Below are 23,941 nucleotides of genomic sequence, written 5' to 3' on the forward strand. Positions count from 1 at the left end.
AATATTGAATAACAACAACAACAAAGAACTAAAAGCACAGTATATATTAGAAACAATTGTTTATGTATTCTTAGAATGTGAACGTATTTTCTAGACAAAAATTGAACTAGCTTAGTGCTAGAGAATTATCTTAAATGACAACGTGGCGCCTATGCGTCAAAAATTGCCGGTGTTTTAGGAACTTAAAACATTTTTTTCCTCTTCAATAAATAGAAGAGGAATACAACAACAATAAAAATAAAAAGATAGATCTCAAAGTGAGTCCCTCTCAAGAATTCTACTAGTTCAAGCTTGTCTTTCCCGCCACAGCTACAAATGTAGTTATTCAAAATTTCATCTTGTTTTACCGAATCTTCTCCTTCTGGAATTAGAATAAAATCTAAACTCGTAACTTCGTCTTCGACCACGACTCTTGTTCTTTTGGATTGGAATCCAGGCATTGACGCCACGACTGCAAGATCGGATTTACACATCACCCGGAAAGAAACCTTTTGAGAAATTAAACAAAAAAAATGAGTTGTTACCTTCATAGCTCTCCCTAGGTGCAAGTAATCGATGGTAATCACCGAGCGTTCTTGTAGCAAACACCTGCATGTCACCAGTAAATATGCCGTGGCAAGTTTTCACAAACAGATTAACTCGGAAAATCTAACTTCTTGTTGAGTGAAATTTTAAATGTCAGCTTACTAACAAAAATTCAACAAAGTTAGGAACATACTGTATAATCAATTCCTTCAACCTTCACTGCTGCTGGCAAAGGATGCCCACCTTGGGATGATAATATCCTTCCATGAATGCCTGCCTGTAACAAGAAGAGTTTTGGGGAAATAAAATAGTCGAAAATTATTTAAACACAGCCTAATCGCTCACAATTGATAATATGGAGAAATTAATATTAAACCTTTAAAGCTCCCAGTGCACCAGAACTCAAGCAAATACTAATGCACCAACTTGCACATACTGACACTTGAATGTGTCTCCCTAAGTTAAGGTGCATGTTCACTAGTTTTTAGTTGCTTATCATGTGTTATGATACAATTTCAAATATTAAGAGCATATTAAGTATTTGAGGAGCATTAAGCATCTCTATCGTGAAATCTGGTTTGACCTAACATTGCAACAGTGAAATTTTCTAACATGGGAGTTCACAGAAAAATAGTTTGTATTCTAGTCATTCATCGAGTTTCAAGTTTTCTCGGCTCCTGTTTGTCTGCTGCTAAATCAACAAAGATTTAGGAGGCATTCATTTTGGGAAATGGTTTGAAGTAGAAAAAATGGGGAAAGTGCCACTTCTCTAAAATGAGGGGAGTGATATCACTTCTAATAATTCTAATGTTCATTTGTCAGGAGGAAGTGAGAATGAGTGCATTTTTATAGGATAGCTCACGTCCCTCACTTCAGTAAAAAAAAATTATTGAAATGAGCCAAAATAACACCAGAAGAAGTAAGGGGAAGTTAAACCACTTCCCAGCACTTCCGTCAAAATAAACACCCCCTAAGTAAACTTTTGAGAATCATAATATGCATGGCCACATGTAGGATTTAAATGGTGAACCAAAAACTTTCCCATTTATGGAAGGCTGCCTTGACCAGAACATGTTTAGTTCCAGTCAAAACATTAGTTTGTGACTGTTTGTCTGTGGCAGGTTTAAACTAAAGAAGGTTCAGTACGAGCTTATTTTTAGAAAATAAACAATTAAATAATAGACACAATAGATGCTTGGATAGATATCAGCAGAAGATGGATTAATCATTTGTCAATCTGTTGAATTAAAGTTCAAGCAATCATTTGCCATAGCAGATTTCATCATAACATGTACAAACAGAAACACAAAAATATAAGAGAGCTACACTAAGTAACTGAAACAAATTTTGCAATGTTGAAATTATATTACCTTCAAAAGACTTGCAACAAGATTTAACATGCTCAGTCTATTGTACTCCCATAGAATTGGAAGCTGTAAAAATAAAATGTGGGCTATGTTAATTGACAAACTTATAGTAGTTTGGCAATGCAGACAAAAAAGAGACATGAAATACTATTGGTGGATCATAATAGTACGTTGTTGAATAATTGGACAAGGCTCCACTAACAGGATGCATGCGGATGCGGTTAAATGTGACCAACTCATTTCCCAATGAAGGTTTTTTCCTTGGCTAAAACACTATGTTGCCAACAATCAGCATTATTGGTATATAAAAATTTACCATACTAACCAGATAATATTCCTGGCCTAAGAATTGGTAATTGACTTCAATTGAAACTCCTCTCTAGCATTATAGGGAATAAGCCTCCATTACGTAACCAAGGGAGAGACAACAGTCTTATAACCAAAACCCCAATTTCGCACCCTTAATGTCTTAAGATATATAGCTTCTCAAAGGCCAAACTCTACACCATCCACTCAAGTGTCACTGTCCATAATCAAATAGACTCATAGTGCTAAATTTTGTTATTTACTATGGTCTAATCAAGAAATTTTGCAAAAACAATTACACATTTATATCACTTCAATATGAGATTTCCACCATTTCTTCCGTCTCATATCATCTCATTAGCCCTTCATGCAGAAACTCTTGCTACAAGTTAACCTAAACTCTTTTATCTTTCTGGCATCCTTATAAAACAAAATACTGTGTCCTTATAAAGTTTTACTATGAATTAATTTCTTGTCATTTTACAAATAAAACTTTAAGAGAAGAATAATTTATATTCACTAGCATATTCACAAAGAAGTGCAATGAAAAACATAGTGAGAAAAGTAACTTACCTCACAATAGCTTCTAAGCACAGAAGAAAACAGACTTAGAAAACAATAAGAGTTCATAAGAATAATTTAGCAAGCCCAAACTATAACTTGATTCAGGATCAAACCTCTATTGATTTAGGCCATTTGACATCACTAATTTCCAAAGTTAGCTCAAAACAACCCCCGTGTATGTAGTTCCAATCTTGCATACCACCATAAATAGGGTACCTGAGATAAGCTTTCGTGCACACATCAAGTTCAAAGCATCCACTCAAGGCCTTTTGCTATAGAAGGTTGATGTTTTAGGAGTGCATAGCATGATCACAAGCAAGGTTTAGGTATAAGCAGGATAAAATTGAATGTCAAATCAAATATCATACCAAAAGGCACCATTAGTTATGCCTCCTTCAAACTCTTTGCTCAAAGACATATTGTAATGAGAATGACTGTATACATTTGCCATGTAGCGGAATGTCTTGTCATCAGGGCATGCAACATACTCCTTCCTGGAATTGAATTAAAAGAAGGGTGCTTAAAAGCATAAAAAATAAAAAGAACCAAGGGTTGCATGCTAATTCTGTAAACTCATGGCCCTGTATGCAAATTACATTAAACCCGGTAGGAGGTGAAAATTCTACAAAAATATTTATGATAGAAAGAAACAATTTACTCATGAGAAGCTAATTAAAGATACAGAATATTGGGGCCAGGATACATATAGCTGATTGTTCTGAAGTTCTAAACATTACAGCATTAAAGCATACTTTAAAACATATATATAGAAATATTGTCATAGAACAGGCATTGTTCAAACAACTTAGTTCTGGATAAAGTCAAACCACCAATCGAGATGAAATGGGACTTTTGGTACTTAAAATGATATATAAATTACGATAGCAAATGGCAACCAATCAAACTGTCATTGTTTGCTCTAATGACACAAAGATCACATTCATGATGCTAGCACAACAAAATTAATATCAAACATATGTAAAATATAATTTCACCTTGTATCTTGTGAGCCATCCCATGGATAATTTGCAACAAGTGCACCCTAAAAGATCATTTGAATTAAGACAAAAACTGAAAATGAGAAATATTTTTAAAAAAAATCATGAAATTTCAGATAACAAAATTAAATCCAATTTAGTCCATAATAATGATCAATATCAAAGTCCCATGGGAACATAGCAAGTAGAAAAAATTTATTAGTAACCACCTCATAAAAATATCATGGGAGTATTTATCAATTATTATATCATACAGAACTGTTTTCATTTATCAAACCATACACAATTGCTCTAAGATTAGTAAAGTACAGGATATCTTTCAATTTATTAAAATATTATGTTTTATCTTATATTTCACTCATCTCACTATTCTCGAAGTAATCCATATAGGGTATGATAAAACCCTTCCATAATATTTTCTTTATTAGGTGGGTTTTCATATAATTTTTTTCCCTAGCAAGTATGCCAATAGAATCATTTTTTTTTAAAGGTTGGTCTGCATAACATGACAGAAGCATTGAATATTATCAAACAATTTTGCCTCATAGCATACTGAAAGAAACTGTGTCAAAAGGGCACAAGCAAAACATCCAAATAAATAGTTCAGAAAGCCTTTGTAACTAGTCTGTAGACTCTGTACTGATTTATAGAAATCTAGAAAGAAGAATTCATCAACTAAAATATCAAACTATTGGTTTTAGGTAATTTATAACACGAAAAAGTGACAAAGAATAAATATATAAAGATTCATCAAGTTGTTTGGTTGCAGTGAGAAAATCATAAATATCACGAGATTGCAATCATATCCAGATGCAATGGCATACAAAAAATTAGAAGAGTCACCCCATGTAAACTTGCAGATGCAGTGAAGCGCCGTTCCTTAACCCAGTTCATTATTGCCCTTGTTTCAGGCTGCCGTGATTCCAGTCTATCATTCAGAGGATAAAACTGCAACCAATTTTTTTTTGGGGCAAAAAACATTGTCAATGTAGCATTGAAAGATAAATACCTTGAAGGAAATGAAAACTATACCAATGCATAATGAATATGTGAACATGAAAACTCACTTGATCAGGAAAATCTCGATTCAAATCCACATTGTTTGCATTCCCACGCCTTCTTAGAGCAAATCCATCAGGATTCATTGTTGGAAGGATGTGAAGGTGAACATGTTTTACAATCATCATCGCCTACAAGAAAATCTCTTAGAAAATAGACGAGATTTTAATATTAAACAAAAACCCCAACCTTTTGAGAAGGGAATCCATAGGTATGAGGTAAGTATATAAAGGGTCTCATTAACAAAGAAGAACTAAAACCTACAAGACATTATCGGATATATACAAAACAATAAGGTCAAAAAAATGATAGTAGCCAACAATATACTGCCCCATATACACAAGTTAGCTTCCCGATTTATATTCTGTTATTTATATACACACATAGCCACAAAACAAATAAATATACATCCAAAATTACTAAAACAAAACTCATAGATGAATACAAGGAGACAAGCATATAGCAAGGAAAAAACACAGAAATTAAGTTTGAGAGAGGAAGGAGTGCATTACCAAGGAATCCTTCATATAATTATCGCATAACCAGTTTGCAAGACGTATAAGCAGCTCTCGCCCAACAGGTTCATCGCCATGTACATTTCCAATAAACTACAACGTCAACAGGCAGGCATGTCATATTCAACAGTTACTTAAATGTACAAACTACAGCATCAAACACATAAAGCACTCAAACAAGACTAGAGAATCTTTCCCAAAAACATTACAAAGGATAAAAAAGGTAAACATGCTAATAGGCTAATATACCACAATGTCAACAATTTTGCATATTAGATGCATCTATCGCTTCAAAGCCTTAAATTATCCAAGAAACAGTGTAAAAACATATAAAAAAGCACTAAAACAAGACTTGAGAAGCTTCTTCAAAGACATTACATATGATAAAAAACGCAAACATGCAAACAGGTCAATAAACCACACTACCAACAAGTTTGCATGTCAGATTCATCCTTTACTAATAAGTCCAAGCAATAGTGTGAAACACATAAAAGCACTCAAACGAGACTTGAGAAGCTTCTTGAAAAACGTTACAAATGATAAAAAGTACAAACATGCTAATAGACCAATAAAGTCACAACAAGTTTGTATGCCAAGTACATGTGAGGAAAACCGTGAGTCAAAAAGTCATTGTTTAATTCCAAGGAGTTGGTTGTCAATCATTTAATACTCTGCTATTCATCTAGGCTTGTTTAATGTTTTGATAAGTCCCTAGAATGTTAAATTATCTATGTAATTTCATATACAACTTCTATATAAAGCTCTGACGAGCACCTTTGAAGGATGATGAAAGAATAGAAAATCTAGTTCTTCTCTTAAAAAGTCCAGCAACACTATCACTTAAAGCAAACTTCAGTAATTCTACTTCTCTCTTTTTTTATAACAAATTTGGAATCAGAGCTATGTTGATCAGCGATTCCTTCGCTATTGGAACCATGTTCAAGTATTCCCAAAGCCAAGTACCCATTTTTGTAGGAGAAAACTATGGATAATGGGCTGATTACATGTGTTTCTTCTTCATTGCAAAAGACTTGTGGGAGATTATTGAAGAAGGATATGATGATTCTCCATCAGCAAGGGATGATTCATCCTCCACAAACAGAAGTACAAAGGCCTGATATCAGGTTTCTGCTCAGAACAAAGAAAAGATCAAGAACAACACCCTTGCCTTGAGTTACCCCCAATCAAGGAATCAGCAAGACCTTCTATCCACGTATTTCTGGCATTAATAAAGCTAAAGATGCATGGGAAACTCTGAAGAAAGAATTTCAAGGGAATAATAAAGTTGTTTCTATTAGACTGCAGTCACTTTGGAAGAACTTTGAACTTTGATTACTTGACAATGAAAGAATCAAAAAGCATCAAATATTCTTTCTCCAAGGTTACTGAAATTGTAAATCAAATTAGAGCTTATGGCGATCAGATTGAAGAAAAGAAGATAGTAGAGAAGATTCTCAAAAGTCTACCACCAAAATTTGATCATGCAGTTTTAGCAATCGAAGAATTATAAGATCTCTCAATTCTGACGATATATGACCTTTGTGGTTCCTTAAAATCATATGAGGAAAGAATCAAGAGATGATCAAGTCAGTCTTTGGAGCAGGCTTTTCAACTAAAGGTCAATTTGGGATGGAAAAATCAAGAGAAGAAGGGAAATTTCCAACATCAAGATCAGTTTCAAAGGAGTCAAAACAGCCCGGAAGAGACTAAGGCAAAGGCAAAAATACGCAAGTTCAAAGAACCATCAATCAGGGAAAGAATTGCACCATATGCAAGAAGTCTAATCACACTTCAGCTGAACGCTATTTAAGTATAAAAAGTGTTGAATTCCAAATCATTCAAACCGAGACTGCTGGCACAAGAAGAATGAAAGTTGAGAAGCCAATTTCAGCAAAGAGAATGATGAAGAACAAGTGTTTTTAACTTGTCTCGATGCTGAAAGCATGAAGGACCGGGTTTGGTACCTTGACAGCGGGTGCAACAGCCATATGAAAAATAGCGGTGAGTTAATTGTTAAAATTGATGACAATTTCTCAAATTCTGTCATTCTTGGTGATTGAAAATCTGAAAGAGTTGAAGGAAAAGGAGTAATTGCGATTCAGTCCAGATCTGGTGAGCAAAAGTTCATTTATGATATTCTTTACATCCCAACTCTTGCTCACAATCTCTTTAGTGTTGGGCAACTAATTCAAAAAGGATATCGGGTGGTGTTTGAAGAAAATAAGTGCAAAGTTACAGAGAAAAAAAACTAGCTGATGACTAAGGTTAAGATGACTCACCACAAAGTTTTCCCACTCTCCATCAACTATGCAAGTCCAGTAGCCTTGAAGGATGAAATTTCAGACTAACCTCAACTGCGGCATCTCAGATATGGTCATTTAAATCATAAGGGACTGCAGCTACTTAAGCAAAAAGATTTGATTTGTGATCTTCCCCACTTAAATTAAATAAAAGGCATTTGTGAAGGCTGTGTCTATAGGAAGATGTAGATATATTTGGTGCCATGAGAACTCCATCACTTAGGGAATAAAGGTACTTCATTCTTTTTGTTGATGATTATACTATAATGGTATGGTTGTATTTTATTCAACAAAAATCAGATGCTTTCTCAAAATTTATGGAATTCAAAGCCCTTGTTGAAAGACAAAGTGGGTTGAAAATAAAGACTTTAAGAACTAATCATGGAGGTGAATTCATCTATCAACCATTCATGGATTATTGTAAGAAAGAAGGTATTCAAAGGTAATTAACTGTGAATGAAAGCCCTCAACAAAACGGAGTTGCTGAAAGAAAGAAAAAAACCATTGTTGAGATGGCTTGGAGCATGCTAAAAGCTAAGGAGCTTCCTAATTCTCTTTGGGTTGAAGCTGTACATACTACTGTTTACATCTTAAACAGATCTCCAACAAAATCAGTGAAGAATAAAACTCCCTATGAAGCTTGGAGTGGGAGAAAGAAAAAAGTTAGCCATCTAAAAATGTTTGGTTGTCTAGCCTACTCACTCAACAAGGCTCCAAATAAAGATATCGTTCGATCAAAAGGGAGAGAAACTTCTGTTCATTGGGTACAACGATGAATCTAAGGTCTACAGGCTGCTAAACCCTATTAATAACAAGCTGACATTGGCAAGAGATGTCGTCTTTGATGAAAGAGCAGTATGGCCGTGGAATTCCAACAGCTAAAATTCAAAAACTTAAGATTTTGATCCAGCTGAAGCATCAAGAACCAAACCAACCACTAAAACTCAAAATTCAGCAACTTCAGAAGTTGGAAATATAGCTTAGAGCTCAAGTTCAGGATCTGAAAGTCCATATAATGAAGAAACTTCATCTTCTTCACTTATTCTAAGAAGATCTAAAAGAGATTGGAGACCACCAAAAAGGTATGGTGGTTTTAGAAGTTAATTGTCCAACGGAAATGCAGTTTTTGCTGCCACAGACTTTTGAAGAAGTTGAAAAGGATGAAAAATGGTAAACGGCGATGGAAGAAGAACTGAATATGATTGATAAGAACAATAGTTGGGATCTTGCAGATCCTCCCAAAGGCAAAAACATTATTGGCCTTAATTGGGTTTATAAAACCAAGTATAATTAGGATGGTTCCATTCAAAAGCGATGATAAGTGCTTGTGTGATAAGAATGAGAATTGAGAATCCATCTTGGTAACCGTTGTAGATGAGTGACACACTACGAGGGTTAGACATTGTTTGATTGGAGAGGGTTGAGAGAGTGAGTCAAGAGGTAGCGGAGCATCCCCTTTCCCCTCCGGTGTGATTTATCCTACCTCCATTTTCTTGAGTTCTTTGCGGTCACAATAGAGTGAAGTTCTAGAGGATGAACCCCGCTAGGGCTTAGTTGCGTGAGCAACAGAGTGAAGCGTTGAAGTGACTCTAGTGTCTGGGGCTTAAATGTGACTAGGGGCCTTTCGCCTAGACCAAAGGGTTAGGTCTATACATAGGAAGAGAGTTTATTACTTTGATTCCCTAGAACTCCATGCAACTTTACACAGTGTGAGGTGTTGAGAGTGAGCGATTTCTCCGCCGGGATATAGTATAGAGTTAGTCACGGTTGACCTTAGATTTGGGACCATGTGCTTAAGGATTTCCACGACTCATTGAGCATTGATTAGAAAGTACAATAGTTGGTCTTGCACTTGAAACATTAATCCTAGGGGAAGCATTGTCCTAGTACCCCACTTCTATAGATTGCCTTACCTCTCACTTACTTGTGCCTCTCATTCTTGTTTCTTGTATCTTTGTTCACATTACATTTTATCGATACTATCATTGTTCACTTTCACGTGGTAAAGTAGCAATTTAAGTATTTTTACTCCCTACTCCCTGTGGATACAATACCCCACTCACTTGGGATTTATTACTTGACAAACCAGTGCACTTGCAGGTCACACGCAAGGGGCGTTGTCAAGCGCAAGGCCAGGTTAGTGACAAGCTATTCCTAACTGCCTGGAGTAGATTTCAAAAACACTTTTGTACCAATTGCAAGAATTGAGACAATCCGACTCGTTCTTGCAATTACTGCCTAATTGGAGCTAAATTTGTATCAAATGGATGTCAAATCAGCTTTCCTTAGTGGAGAACACAGAGGAAGTTTATGTGGAGTAGCTACATAGATATGAAGGCATATGCAAAGAAAAAGAAGATGTACCAATTGAACAAGGCATTGTGTGGCCTCAAACAAGCTTCACGCTCCTGGAATAGTAAGATTGATTATAACTTTCAGAATTCAGGTTTTCAGAAAAGTTATCATGAGCCAACCCTTTATTTTATGAAGAATGAAGTTGACTTTATCATTGTCTGCTGGTATGTTGATGATTTGATTTACTTTGGGAGCAATCATCATTTACTTGCTAATTTCAAGCACTCAAGGATGAGGAACTTTAAGATGATAGACTTAGGAATCATGAAATACTTCCTTAGGGATGCAAGTGAAGCGAGGAAGAGCAGAAATTTTCATTTCCTAAGAAAAATATGCAGCTGATATCTTAAAGAAATTCTACATGAAGGATTGTAAGGCCGTAAGTACCCCTATGGCTTAACTCTAATGATGGAGCTAAGAAGTTTGATGAAAATCAGTATAGGAGTTTAGTTGGATCCCTTATTTACTTGACTCATACTAAACCGAATAGCGCTTAAACCGTATTTTGTCAAGATTCATGCACAACCCAAGTATGCTTCATTATGCAGCAACGAAAAAGGTATTAAGATACCTAAAAGACACATTGAAACTTGGATGGAAGTATGGCAAAGTTTCCAAGTTCACTTTGACAGGTTTTACCTATAGTGATTGGGTTGGATCTGTTGATGATAGAAGAAGCGCATTAGCCTATATTTTTTGCTTTGGAAACAACACCATCTCACGGTGTTCTATAAAACAAAACACTATTGCTTTGCCATATGTAGAGGCGTAATATACTTCAGAAACGGAAGCTATTTGAGAAGGAGTTTGGCTGAGGAAATTGCTTAATGATTTAGGAATAAAGCAAGAAGGTCCTACAACTATTTATTGTGAAAATATGTCAGCAATTGCCTTGACAAAAAACATAGTTTTTCATACTAAATCAAAGCATATCGAGCTGAGATATCATTTTATTCATGACCTTATGTATAAAGAAGAGATACAGCTAGAGTCCATCAGCACCAATAAACAACCAGCAGACATACTCACAAAATCTATTACTACTGAAAAGTTTTTGAAGTTTAGAGACACATTAGGACTCATTGTTTTATAGGGGAATTTGTGAAAAAACCGTGAGTCAAAAGTCATTGTTAATTCCAAGGAATTGGTTGTCATTCATTTAATATCCTACTGTTTTTCTAAGCTTGTTTAATGTTTTGCGAAGTCCCTAAAATGTTACATTCTCTGTGTAATTTCCTATATACAACTTCTATATAAAGTTGTGTCTAGTACCTTTGAAGGATGATGAAAAAATAGAAAATCTAATTCTTCTCTTAAAAAGTGCAGCAACACTCTATCACTTTAAAAAACTTTAGTAATTCTACTTCTATATCTTTTTTTTTTAAACAGTACATTCACCACTTAAGGTGTTCCAGCAACAACCTAAAACACAAAACAACACTCAAACGAGGATTGAGAAGCTTCTTAAAAAACATTACAAATGATAAAAAAGCAAACATCCTAATAGGCCAATTGTTGCACATATAAATTGCATTATAAACATCATGCATTTAGCTAGTATTCATGCATTTTTCTTAGTTTTTATGGTCATTTCCCTTTTCTCCTTGTACAATCTACTTCTTCTAGTTGTTTTTCATTGTAGGAAGCTGGAATTGGGTGAGAAACACTGAGGCGGGAAGAAACACAGACCTATCTATGGTCTCGAGAAGTACACGTGGTCCATAAAATAGCTGGGGCCCGAGCTTTTTATCTTTTGGCTATAAAGAGGACCATAAAGGGGCTCTAAAAAGGGGAAAAGATCGGGGAAAAAGGGGGCAGGGCTGGAAAGGGAAGAAGGAAGATCCCGAAGACACGGAGAGGGTTGAAGAAGGAAGGAGAGTCGGAAATTGAAGATCAAACCTTGTAGACATCATAGGGAGTTCTCTCGACTTGTTGTGTTGCTTTTCTGCGAGACTTTCTTCTCTTTCTATCTTTTTTTCTTTGTAACTAAGATGGTGTGTGAGTAGAACTTTTCTTAGGTTTGGGATTAACCCAAGGTGTTTTTGTGTATGATGTGTTGACACTTTTTGTATGGATCTTTTATGCTTAATGGTAGATTTCTTGAGTGATTTCGATTTGAATACACGACTTGTGATTGTGAAAGCATTGCTTGCTATCTTAGAGATCTAGGTTGGCTGAGAGGTTAACTTGGGTCTTGGAACCTCTTTAATCACCCTGAATATACCGAAAGGTAATTCTTGAGGGTCTTTGCCTTAATCATTGTACTTAATCAGGTTTTGAAGAGGTTTATCTACCACGAAAGTAGGAGGTAGCCTAATCAAGGTCTAACTTGTTATCTCTTGAAAGAGAGTGACAAGTAGTTTAGGATTAATGCCCTTCAAGAGATCTACCCAATTATAACCTAGATCCAACACATCGTTCATATTATACCTTGTGGTGAGTTCCCAAACCTAAGTTTATTTTAGCCTGAAGTACGATCCGCAGCCCTGTGTCCCTTCAACCCTGATTGTGTTTCATTCCTTGTTTCTTGTTGTTCTTAATTCTCACCTTTTTAATTGTCTAGATAATCTCTTGTTGCAATAGGTTGGTAATTACACTTGGTCCTCGTGGGATCGATACTTATTTACTACTTGGCAAAACCGTGCGCTTGCGGTTGTGCAACACCAATAGACCACAATTTCAACAAGTTTGCAAGCCAGACTCATCTGCTACTTGAAATGTCCAAGCAACAGCGTAAAACATATATAAACACTCAAACAAGACTTAGAAACTTCTTCAAAAACATTGTGAATGATAAAATGCACATACATGCTAGTACTAGGATGAACTAGCAAAGACGCCAACATCAACAATAAAAGAATACTAGTTTCAAGTTGGTCTTTTGGAAAAATCAAAAGATTACTACTTGTACAGCAAATATAGTCTTAGACAAATGCAAAAACTTGGAACATGGATCACAAACCTTAAATGAAGGTGCAGCTTCATCCTTCCCAGGCTTGTCAGAAATTTCCATCACCCACTACAAACCAAAAAAAGATAAAAAATTAATTCTGGACAAGACCAAAAACCAAATTGTAAGCATGCATATCCTAGATTACTAATAAGTACATTCGTGCACTCAAGACAAACTTACCAAAGGGACAGAATTGACGCTTTTTCCAATGCTGTAAACAGATTTCAGAAATCCCTCAAGAGGAAAAGAAGACTATGTCAGCACAAATGGATTTTCAATACATATTAAATTAAATTAAAAAAAAAAGTGAAACACTTAATCTCATGGCTTGTAGCACGCAACTAATTTCATTTGTAAATGCATGACATTTTCAACTCTTCACAAATAACAAGCAATTCGCTGAACATTATTATCAAAAAAATAAAAAAATCACCCTTTTGTTTCAAACAACAATCAATATTAAAGATCATGGTGCACTATATGATATACCTATAAACTCGGGAGATATTAGAACATCTTCGACCAAATTCCTTGATGGCCATCTCGAGTTCAGAGTTACTCATATAGCCACTAACCATTTCATCACTGCAACACAACAAAAACCCCATAACACATCTTATGATCACACTAAAAATCTTAACCAAAAAACAACGCAAAACAACAACACACGTTATCAATGGTTGGTCCTCCAATAGATGCCTCGAAAGCATCCATCCCTCATCATCCATTTGTCCTACCAAGAACCAATCAAAACACAAGAAGTAAACAATCTGATAAAATCTCCTAAAAATAACTCAAATTCTAACTAAAGGAACTCAGCAAGATCCTCATTAACATTCCGAAAAACACCGGAATCACCAAGCGATTGAATTGATGAAACTGGAAATCTGTAAAATCACTATAAAAAACCTCAAATTCTAATCAAAACACTCAGCAAGAACCTCATTAACATTCAAAAAAGCACTGGAATCACAAAGAGATTGAATTGATGGAAAGAAGAAGAAACACAGCATGATATCAAGGAAATACGAGCTGAATGAAAAGATTGATGAATCTCAGGCACCTAGCAGGGAAATGGGTCTCCGATCACCACCTCTAGCGGCGGCGAAGCAAGGGTAAAGGAGAAGAGCGAGAACGAAAGCGAAGCGAAGGGAGCAAAGCTCCATCGCCGCCGCCGATCTCCGACGACCGTCGTGCTTTCTCTCTTTGACTTCCAAAATTAGCTTTTCGATCTCTCTTATGAAGCCGCAAATCACTAACAAATCTCGATATGGACCGTTGGATTGCTTTCAGATCTGTGTGGGCCTGATCTCGATGCATCTCTACGGTTAAGGATGCGAATTAGTGATTTCCTAAATCATTGCAAAAGATTCAAAGCTTATTTCATAGCGCAATTTTTAAACTCTAAAAAATATACTTTTGTTTTACAATATTCAGATCTTGTAATAACCCTCAATTTTCTATTTATTTTTTAGTCAAGTCCTCTTGATATTCTAATAAAATATTAAAAAAATACCTAAAATTTAGCTATGACAGGTATGTAAAGCTCTTTTATGTTTTTTTTTTTTGCCGAGATGAGCGGCTTAGACACTAAGAAAGGCAGGAGCGTATACAAGTCTCAGCGAAGCAAGTGGGAGCAGGGCATGCGCACATATGGGCACTAGGACCACTCGCACATAATCACTACTCACACTCCCAGAAAATATGTCATCACTCAAAATTCGAACTCTCAGCACTTGTAAAGGGTTCTATTAAGCGCAACTACATATGAGAGCGTAAGCGTACTGAGGCTCTTTTGTTAGTGTAAAAGTTGTATTGGGTTGAAAAAATGGTGGATAAATCCGACTTTTGCACTGTTTTATAGTAATGTTCATTTTTATTATTGATTGTACTGTTTAACAAAATATCTTTGATGTTATCGTTTACATCAATGCATGATCTACACTCATTAGTTTCAAATTCAATTACTGATATAGAGACTTCCGTAGCATTATTATCTACTGATGTCCCTAATAGAATAGTACTAGGACTTGGTTATTCAAGATATATGATAATTCCTGTTAAGCATCCATGACTGAATAGTTATTCACGAATTTTTTTTTTTATTGTTAACATATCTTCATAATTGTGACCTTCTCATGGCGTATGATCTACTAATCTATTTTGTCCTAAAGTGAGTTCCCCCACCAACTATAATTGCACCATCAGCTAAAATTTGCCCATTTTTAATGCATTTACCCTTCAGAGGTTTTTGATGCATACATGTATTTATATACGAGAATGCATATTTTTAATACCTTTATAGATTAGAAATCTGCATTGTTTTATAAACAGTGTTACCGATATACAGTATCTTGATTCCAATCAATTTTTATATAGTATTTTAGTAAATATAAACCGTTAAACTCTATTTCTACTAGATATACACAATAACTTTTTTAAAACAAAACTTAACTAATAAACCAAAATCAAATCCTAATCAATCCTTGTTAGTTCAGCTCCCTAATACATGTACAACATCTACAGTTGACATATTCTATTTATATGTATGTATGTACAACATCCGTAGTTGACGTATTCTATATATATATATATATATCAGTCTATACAAATACATGAGAAATATGTACATTGAGACGTGTTAGCCCAATGGTCACTAACAGCGTGTGTTCGGATGAAGATCCAACACACGATCAAAAAACTTGCACGAATCTCGATGCATCGATGAAGCATCTAACGGTTCGAGATAAATAAAGAGGACTCTTGCGACTCCGATCCTGTTGCCCTCTCTGGTTCTTCCGCAGAGATCCATCGGAAGAGGAGCTTCAAGGCCAATGGGTGAGTTTTCAATCCGATTTGTTCTTGGATTTTATCGGTTTCTAGGGTTTATTTCCTTGATTTTTCACATGATGTTCCAATTGAGAATCGTAGTTTGTTACTAGGGTTTGTATCTTTGTGTAGAACCATCAAGATGGCGATTTGATTGATTTTTTCTTTTTTTTGGTATTTTGTATGGTTTTTTAGGGGTTTATCGGTGTGCCTCGATGCTGAAGAAGTGCTCGGAGTTTCAGGTGAAGTGGTTTACTTGATTTTAGTAGTTTAGATTTGAAAAGTGCTGTCTTTTAGCTTTCGGGCATTGTTTTTGTATAATTTGATTGCAAATTGTTTTGTTTCATGGATGATTTTTTATTTTTTTATTTTGGGTAGTATTGTTTGTCCTTCTGTTAAACGTTGAGACGTGAGTGATGAAATGAAGTGAAGATTTGAAAAGGAAAAAAAAGGATTGTTATTTGGGAATGGTGAGTAGGAGTTGGTGTTTTGGTTTGTTAATTGATCAATCTTTGACCCTGCATTGATCACTGGGATGATCAATCAGACATTTAGGAAAGATGAGTTCGCAAAATGTGTTAGAATCACAGAAAATTTGTTTTTCTTTTTGTGTGAATGCCCCTGTGTGCTCATGGAACTAAGACTCTTACGCCAGTATTCGAAATGTTAAACTACTTCTCATGGAACTATGTCCTTTTGAGGTCAAACTATAATCACTTGCCCTTGATTTTTGTCTGAGGATCACGTTGCATTCTTTCTTTTGGTGTTGTGTTGAGGATAGATTCATGGTCAGGTCTGAAAGTGAACTTCATGTTTGGGATAAATTGATGCCTTTATTCAGCCATTATCAAGAATAATGAGGTTTTGTCATTTATGAGGCGTAAAGTAACTTGCTGCTATCTTTTGACAGTGTTTCCTCATGTTCTCCTGGCACTATGGTTTGCATGTGCCTTTGGCTCTTATTCCTTTGTATGAGATGTCTTCAGATTTTTGGTAGTTTTCTCTTGGTGCCTTGGTCTATTTACACTTTACAGGTCTCCTTTATTGTTCCCTTGTATGTTCTTCAGGAGCTTATGATGTGTTTCTTTCATTTCATGATGCCTACACATTCATTGCATGTAGTTGGTTTCTGTAGTGTTTCAATAGCAGCAATGAAATTCAGCAATCTCTGGACTGCACCAAATAGCACTGCATTAGAGCACCATACCACATACTTATTCATCCTTGTTCAGTTATTATGGTTTTCATATTTATTTTCCAGTCTTTGTTGTATAACTGGTAATCCTTATATTTTCGCATCTGCCTTTTGGTCCTTCTCTACTCAAATCATGTATTAATTTTGTTTGTTTTACTTTCTTTTGAACTCACATGCTCCACTAATTCCTTTAGTTTCTCCAATTTTGGATAGTCATTTTTTGTCCTTCTCTATTACCAGTGTGACTACTGATTCAGAACAGAAAAAGGGGACGAACTGTGCTATGACTTGCAGGGGAAAGACATTGATTAACTAAGACGATCAATGAATCTTGTTTCATGAGGATGTCTTATCACTCAATCATTTTAAATTAAATGAAATTTGATCTTGCTTTCCCACGATTTCATTCTCCACCTCATGAGTGCCGTAATGTGTAACTGCTTGATTTCAAAGTCCTTGTCAATCTCCATTGGATACCACAGATCAATTCTCGCAGGTCCTCTTTTTTGGCCAATCAAGTGTCTTCTTTATGTATTCTTAATGCATTCACAAATTAGATTAAGATTATGCAAGGATGTTTTGAAGAAATGTCTAGAATAAAAGCAGGCCTTGGAGTCGACATTGTGGTTGATAAATTGTTACTCCTTGCTGGTTGGGTTTTATTCCCCCTCAAGTTTAGTGCTGTGTACTTACAGAGGGTTTCTTGCTAAATTTTTCTTCTTTTTTTGTCTAGGGATCTTTCCGAAGCCTTTTGTGCTCACAGAGGACACATCTAGTGTATGGCAACCAGAGGTCAGATTCTGCTTGCAAACTATTCAGTACCCAGGCTGCAAGTTCAGCAAGTACTCCACAGCCTCCACCCCCTCCCCCACCCCCAGAGAAAACTCACTTTGGAGGGCTAAAAGATGAGGATCGCATATTCACAAATGTATATGGTTTGCATGACCCTTTCCTTAAGGGTGCCATGAAGCGTGGTGACTGGTACAGAACCAAGGACTTGGTACTGAAGGGTGCTGACTGGATTGTCAATGAAATGAAGAAGTCTGGTCTCCGAGGCCGTGGAGGTGCTGGATTTCCATCTGGCCTCAAGTGGTCTTTTATGCCAAAAGTTTCTGATGGCCGCCCTTCCTATCTTGTTGTCAATGCTGATGAGAGTGAACCTGGCACATGCAAGGACAGAGAAATCATGCGCCACGATCCACACAAACTACTTGAAGGGTGTCTAATTGCTGGAGTTGGCATGAGGGCAACTGCAGCTTACATCTATATCAGAGGGGAGTATGTGAATGAGCGATTGAACCTGGAGAGAGCAAGGAAAGAAGCATATCAAGCCGGACTTTTGGGGAAAAATGCATGTGGATCAGGTTATGATTTTGATGTTCATATTCACTATGGTGCCGGTGCCTATATTTGTGGTGAAGAGACAGCTCTTCTTGAAAGCCTTGAAGGAAAACAAGGGAAACCTAGATTGAAGCCACCTTTTCCTGCCAATGCCGGATTATATGGCTGCCCAACAACTGTCACAAACGTAGAAACCGTGGCTGTATCTCCCACAATTTTAAGGCGCGGACCTGAATGGTTTGCTAGCTTTGGCCGGAAAAATAACTCAGGTACAAAGCTGTTCTGCATATCTGGGCATGTGAACAAGCCATGCACTGTGGAAGAGGAGATGAGCATACCTTTGAAGGAGTTACTAGAAAGGCACTGTGGTGGTGTTAGAGGTGGGTGGGATAACTTGCTAGCTGTTATACCAGGGGGTTCTTCTGTTCCTCTCTTGCCAAAGCATATCTGTGATGATGTTTTGATGGACTACGATGCCCTCAAGGCTGTTCAATCTGGATTAGGCACTGCCGCTGTTATTGTGATGGATAAATCCACCGACGTAGTGGATGCGATTGCTCGCCTGTCCTACTTCTACAAGCACGAAAGCTGCGGGCAATGCACACCTTGCAGAGAGGGGACAGGGTGGCTGTGGATGATCATGGAGAGGCTGAAGGTCGGTAACGCAAAGCTGGAAGAAATCGATATGCTTCAAGAAGTCACCAAGCAGATTGAAGGACACACTATATGTGCTTTGGGAGATGCCGCCGCATGGCCAGTGCAAGGTTTGATCAGGCATTTCAGGCCGGAGCTAGAAAGAAGGATCCGTGCACGTGCCGAGAAGGAGCTCCTCGAGGCTGCGGCTGCCTGATTAATTTATTAGCTTTCTTCTGCCATTTCAGTATTCGACGAAGAAAACAAATAAATCCAACCCGAAAAACTCTTCTTGTAACTCTTAATACAAATTCAGTGAGTCTTCTGTGTCCAGATAATCACTGTTTTATTTTGTCAAACTTCATTGTTCAGCATTTGAGACAGTATTTATTGGCTTTGGAAATGGTTTTGTTCTTTTTCAGTTAATAATGTGGATTTCCCCAGAAATCAGAAGGAAATGCTGCTCTGTTTTTCATGGAAACTGAATTATTCTGAAACAGAGTACTGTCAGAAACATGCAGGGAATCACAAGTGCTTTGGTTTTTATGAGGTCTGTGTTAACATGATGTGGTTGTTCTTTGTGATGATTGGGATTCAGACTTTGCATTGGTTTGGTATGCTTCTTCATCATCTCTCTCTTACTTTCCCCTTTCCTTAATTTGAAAGAGAATCTACCAAAAGAGTCTAAACTCTTGTTATTCTTTTTTTCTTTTAAAAAAAAAAAAATTCCATTAAAAACTTGAGATGTCATTTGACAGTCCTTGTTTTTTTAATTGATGATTTATAAAATATATTTTAACATTTTACAGCAAAAGCTTCAACCTTTTTCATTATTGTACAATTTGATGGCAATTTGTACCAAAATGGTTAGGGATAGAGTCATGAGAGGCTGAAACAGAGAGGTCCATGTCTAGGGAAAGAAAGAGACCAAAAAAGAAAGAAAATTAAAAATAATTAATTAATATTAAATAAAAGAGATACTTAGAATTGAAAAAGAGAGAAATAGAAAAATTAAAAAAATTTTTAAAAAAATGCAAATGGAGGGAGTGGTAGCTCTCTCAGTAATCATTCCAAGATACCAGAAATGATTGATGCTCTGTTTTGCTATGTGCCTATCCTGTGCATATTATTTATATTTATATTTGCTTTAAGCACATTTTGATGATGTATTTATTATTTAACCTGCCCCCATCATTTTTATTTATTTATTTATTTATTTATTTTAAATATTTAAAATGGTCTTTATGATTGATTTATTTATTTTGTTTCCTATTAAACAACCTAAACAATATGATTATATATTCAGTTTTTTATAACTTAAAATATTTTTTTATAAATGTTTTAAGATGCATCATCATCCATTTTATTAATATTTAAGTCAATAAAAATATAAAAAATAATATTATATATATATATATATGAGCACTCATCATTTACGAATATTTGTAGATTCAAAATCTATGAAAGTTTGTATCAATTTTTGGATTTCAACCCAACAATTGCATACTATTCATTCAACAGTATTACACTTAGTTTTAACTAAAACTCGACCCAAACACAACTTATCAATTTGTTTAGGGCCGGTACAATGTTATGTTCATATAATTGTTCACACATACATCCCTTCTAGTCTCTCATCCTCATCTTTTTCTACTTTTTTTAAAAATATGGGGCATTCCTATAAGCGTCCCAAGATAATGTATTGTGTATATATATATTAATCTGTGATCTATTGGTGTCCGAGAGCTTTATAAAAATAGACTCTTACTCACAGGTAAAATTGCATTTAGATTATACATAAAAATATATTTATCATTTTACATATTCTAGAAATATAAAGATAAAATTGAATATTAAAAAAAACAACGATGAAAACCGTATTAACCTTTCATATTGATATTATAAAATATAAATTATTCTTGGCACCTAAACTATGTGATAATATTTATTTTGATAAATGAATTATATGCCAACTCCATATATATATATATATATATACACATCTCAATGTATCAAATATTATATTATGTTAGAAAAAAAAATCAAAATAATATTCTTTATAATCAATTAGAGAGAGAGAGAGAGAGAGAGAGAGAGAGAGCAAAGAAGGGTAGATATTTCTAACATTCAACCTCTAATATAAACGAAGGGTAGATAACACAATTATAATGAATTTTTATGCATGCTTGGTAGTGCAAAAACAAGGCATTTTAATTATCATCATCATCATCATCATTATCAAGATCACTCTCATTTATTTATTATATTTTTTTATATATAAATACAACAAAAGTCACCGACAAAAGATTTATCAAAGTTAAGACAAATACAGTGATATATCAATTACGATAATTTAATGGTGTTTTAAAGATTTATTAATTTAGTTAAATATTATATGGGGTAATTAAAGTTCTCCCACATTCACGCTCAAAAATTTTTAAAAATTAAATTAAAGTAATAAATCTCATGTGCCATATAATTTTAAAAGTGAGAAAAATGACATTCTTCCATAAAAAACCAAAATAAACAGTGAATGAACTGTTGTATTCTATAATATTTGCACATACTATAAACAGTACTATTAACCCAAAAATTCTAGATCTCTTCATCAACTATTGAACGTAAGTAACAAATTCTGAAGTGGTTGTTAATTCAAAATTATTAAATTAGTTCATATAATTCAAATAATTTTATCTTATACTTTCTAGATTATTTGTGATGTGACGTTAACCCACTCCAACCTTGAACCCATTAATTGAAAAACTCACATGTTTATTCAATAAAGATGTCAAATATTCGATTTTATCTAGAAAAAAATTACTTATAAGTCCTTGGATGTTTTTTTCTATTGTTCCCAAACAAATCCTTTGAAACAATTAATTAAAATTTAATATCTTCATATAACAAATGCAATGAGAATTAATAAAAATTTTTTTCTAAAAATTCTCAAACATATATACTCATGGTAAATAAATTATCTCAAAAACATATATGAAATTTCTTTTAATATTAGTTAATTAATAAATATTTAAAGAAAAGAACATATGACAAAACAACATAATTAAAATAAAAATAATAAATAAAAAAGTTGAATATGAAAAAGATAAGAAGAAAAAAGGTGGACAAAAATGAGACACACGTGATGATGTTCAAGCATATAAAACCAAAATGACAAAATGAAAAAGAAATGATGCCTCCCAAACCAATCAATCTCTTACTTTGCAACTTACTTTTAAATCATTGATAACCCATTCAATTAATTCTTGTCATTATATATCATTGATCATTCAAATATATATATATATATATATATGCTTTTTTATTTTATTTTTTTCACATATACCAAAATTCATATTGCTTAGTGAGAAGGTTGATGACGTCATGCATACATAAGGCCACGTAACTACTACTAGAATTTTTAATTTTAGGTAGGTTTTGTTAGTGTATATCTATCACAATTACTTTGGTATAAATAAATATTTTGTTTAGGTTTTTTTCATCTCTATATTTTGAAAATATCCTTTATTAGGATTCACAGAGTAGTAATACATGGATGATTCTTTTTAATAATTATTTTTTAAATGTCGGCAAAGTTTTTTCATATTTTCCTCTGTTTTATTGTAAAGTTATGTGATAATTTTTAATGGTTTTAAACGACTTCTAATCTTTTGCTTTACATATTTTTAATTATGGATTATAATTTTTTATGCTTGCACTTATTATTATTATTTTTTTATGGAAAAGAAAAGGAGAGGGGGTGCAACACGCCTAGTACTCACTTATTTTTTTTATTAGATATTTTGAGTTGTTTATCCATTTTTTTTGTCAAAAATATTTGTATCATTTATATTTTTTATTATATTATTCATTATTCTACTGTTTGTAAAAGCACAAATTAATATAAATTAAAACATGAACTACTCCATCATTTGAGTTCATCGTATCAATTTATAGGGCATGGCAACTTATTATATTTTTTATGAAGAATATTATACAAACCATTTTGAGAAAAATTACGAGTGAGAATAAAATAAATAAATAAAACAAAGAAAAATTCTTAGCATTCAAATGCCTCAAAGTGCATTGTTATCTCTAAACCAAAAAAATTGTAATAAATATAGAATACAATTAATTTTAAACTAAATACATATACATATATAAACAAGTTAAAGAGAATTAATTCAAATACAACATATGACTATATAGTCTATATTTATATTTTAAACAAGTCAAGACAATAATATAATATACCAAAACCAATTCAACTTTATATCGTATTCTCATGTCATAATTTAGTACCTAAAAAAAAGCCGGATCTCGACAATCACCAAATCTTTATTCTTTACTTTATCATGATGAAAATAAATGGTACCACATTGTATATGAGCCCTAAAGTTTTTGTCCTCCTAACCTCTATGATTAATATAAATCAACTTTATTTATTTAACCCAAAAAAATATATATATATATATATATATATATGTATATTATTTGGTCAAATATAAATAAAAGAGATGAATAAATAGTACTAAAAATTCAATTTCCAAGATCTCACCCCGCAACGCACAAAAGCCATGCACGTGAATCCACGGGAGCAAACACGTGCGATCTTCATGCACGCACGAGTTGGAGCTCGTGTCTATCCTGCTTTGAAATTTGCAATTCAGTACCTCCAATCCCAAACAATCACAAAAAAACAAAATTATTTAAGTGCAAAAATAATAAATAAATAAATAATTATATATATATATATTAAAAAAAAGAAGTGTTTATGGAGTTTTAAAAGGAGGGCATGGAACAATGATAATGGTATGGTGTGAGAGAGTATGTGCATGATACGAACTATATATTCTTGATCACCGACCGAGGAGATTCACCATCATTACTCTTGCAAAAAGGACCCTATAAATATTTCCAATATATTCTTTGCCCCCTTCTCTAGTTAGCTACTCTCTACTTATATATATATATATATATATATTCACCATCAATTTTTTTAAA

General features: G+C 34.3%; 2 protein-coding genes across 3 annotated transcripts; one reads left to right on the forward strand and one right to left on the reverse strand.

Annotated features, from left to right (window-relative positions):
- Nucleotides 1–44: 44 nt before the first annotated feature.
- LOC120280638 (carboxypeptidase SOL1) lies at nt 45–14,176 on the reverse strand. 2 transcript variants are annotated; one of them, XM_039287523.1, is made up of 15 exons: nt 14,006–14,176; nt 13,612–13,675; nt 13,432–13,527; nt 13,123–13,153; nt 12,952–13,008; nt 5,332–5,427; nt 4,828–4,950; nt 4,604–4,708; nt 3,758–3,804; nt 3,131–3,256; nt 2,876–2,978; nt 1,896–1,958; nt 719–802; nt 525–588; nt 45–451 (listed from the first exon to the last, which is right to left on the reverse strand). In XM_039287523.1, the coding sequence occupies exons 1-15, from the start codon at nt 14,106–14,108 to the stop codon at nt 183–185; spliced, it is 1,431 nt and encodes a 476-aa protein (XP_039143457.1). In that variant the 5' UTR covers nt 14,109–14,176; the 3' UTR covers nt 45–182. The 2 variants fall into 2 exon arrangements, with proteins under 2 accessions (XP_039143457.1, XP_039143458.1); XM_039287524.1 differs by lacking the exons at nt 13,612–13,675; nt 14,006–14,176 and having other exon boundaries at nt 13,123–13,176.
- Nucleotides 14,177–15,674: 1,498 nt separating this feature from the next.
- LOC120280517 (NADH dehydrogenase [ubiquinone] flavoprotein 1, mitochondrial) lies at nt 15,675–19,366 on the forward strand. The gene is made up of 3 exons (XM_039287376.1): nt 15,675–15,780; nt 15,967–16,013; nt 17,700–19,366. The coding sequence occupies exons 1-3, from the start codon at nt 15,777–15,779 to the stop codon at nt 19,155–19,157; spliced, it is 1,509 nt and encodes a 502-aa protein (XP_039143310.1). The 5' UTR covers nt 15,675–15,776; the 3' UTR covers nt 19,158–19,366.
- The last annotated feature ends 4,575 nt before the right edge of the window (nt 19,367–23,941 follow it).

The sequence above is a fragment of the Dioscorea cayenensis genome, chromosome 17 (genome assembly GCF_009730915.1).
Source record: "Dioscorea cayenensis subsp. rotundata cultivar TDr96_F1 chromosome 17, TDr96_F1_v2_PseudoChromosome.rev07_lg8_w22 25.fasta, whole genome shotgun sequence".
Classification (NCBI taxonomy): domain Eukaryota; kingdom Viridiplantae; phylum Streptophyta; class Magnoliopsida; order Dioscoreales; family Dioscoreaceae; genus Dioscorea; species Dioscorea cayenensis.

Bases quoted from the DNA above. Each gene is read 5' to 3' on its own strand.
- LOC120280517 (XM_039287376.1), top strand. The intron at 16,014-17,699 runs GTGAAGTGGTTT...TTTTTTGTCTAG, and splicing joins AGAAGTGCTCGGAGTTTCAG to GGATCTTTCCGAAGCCTTTT.
- LOC120280638 (XM_039287523.1), bottom strand. From the start codon at position 14,108: ATGGAGCTTTGCTCCCTTCGCTTCGCTTTCGTTCTCGCTCTTCTCCTT. The intron at 13,009-13,122 runs GTAAGTTTGTCT...TTTGGTTTGTAG, and splicing joins GCGTCAATTCTGTCCCTTTG to TGGGTGATGGAAATTTCTGA. The intron at 4,709-4,827 runs GTGAGTTTTCAT...AATTGGTTGCAG, and splicing joins ATCGAGATTTTCCTGATCAA to TTTTATCCTCTGAATGATAG.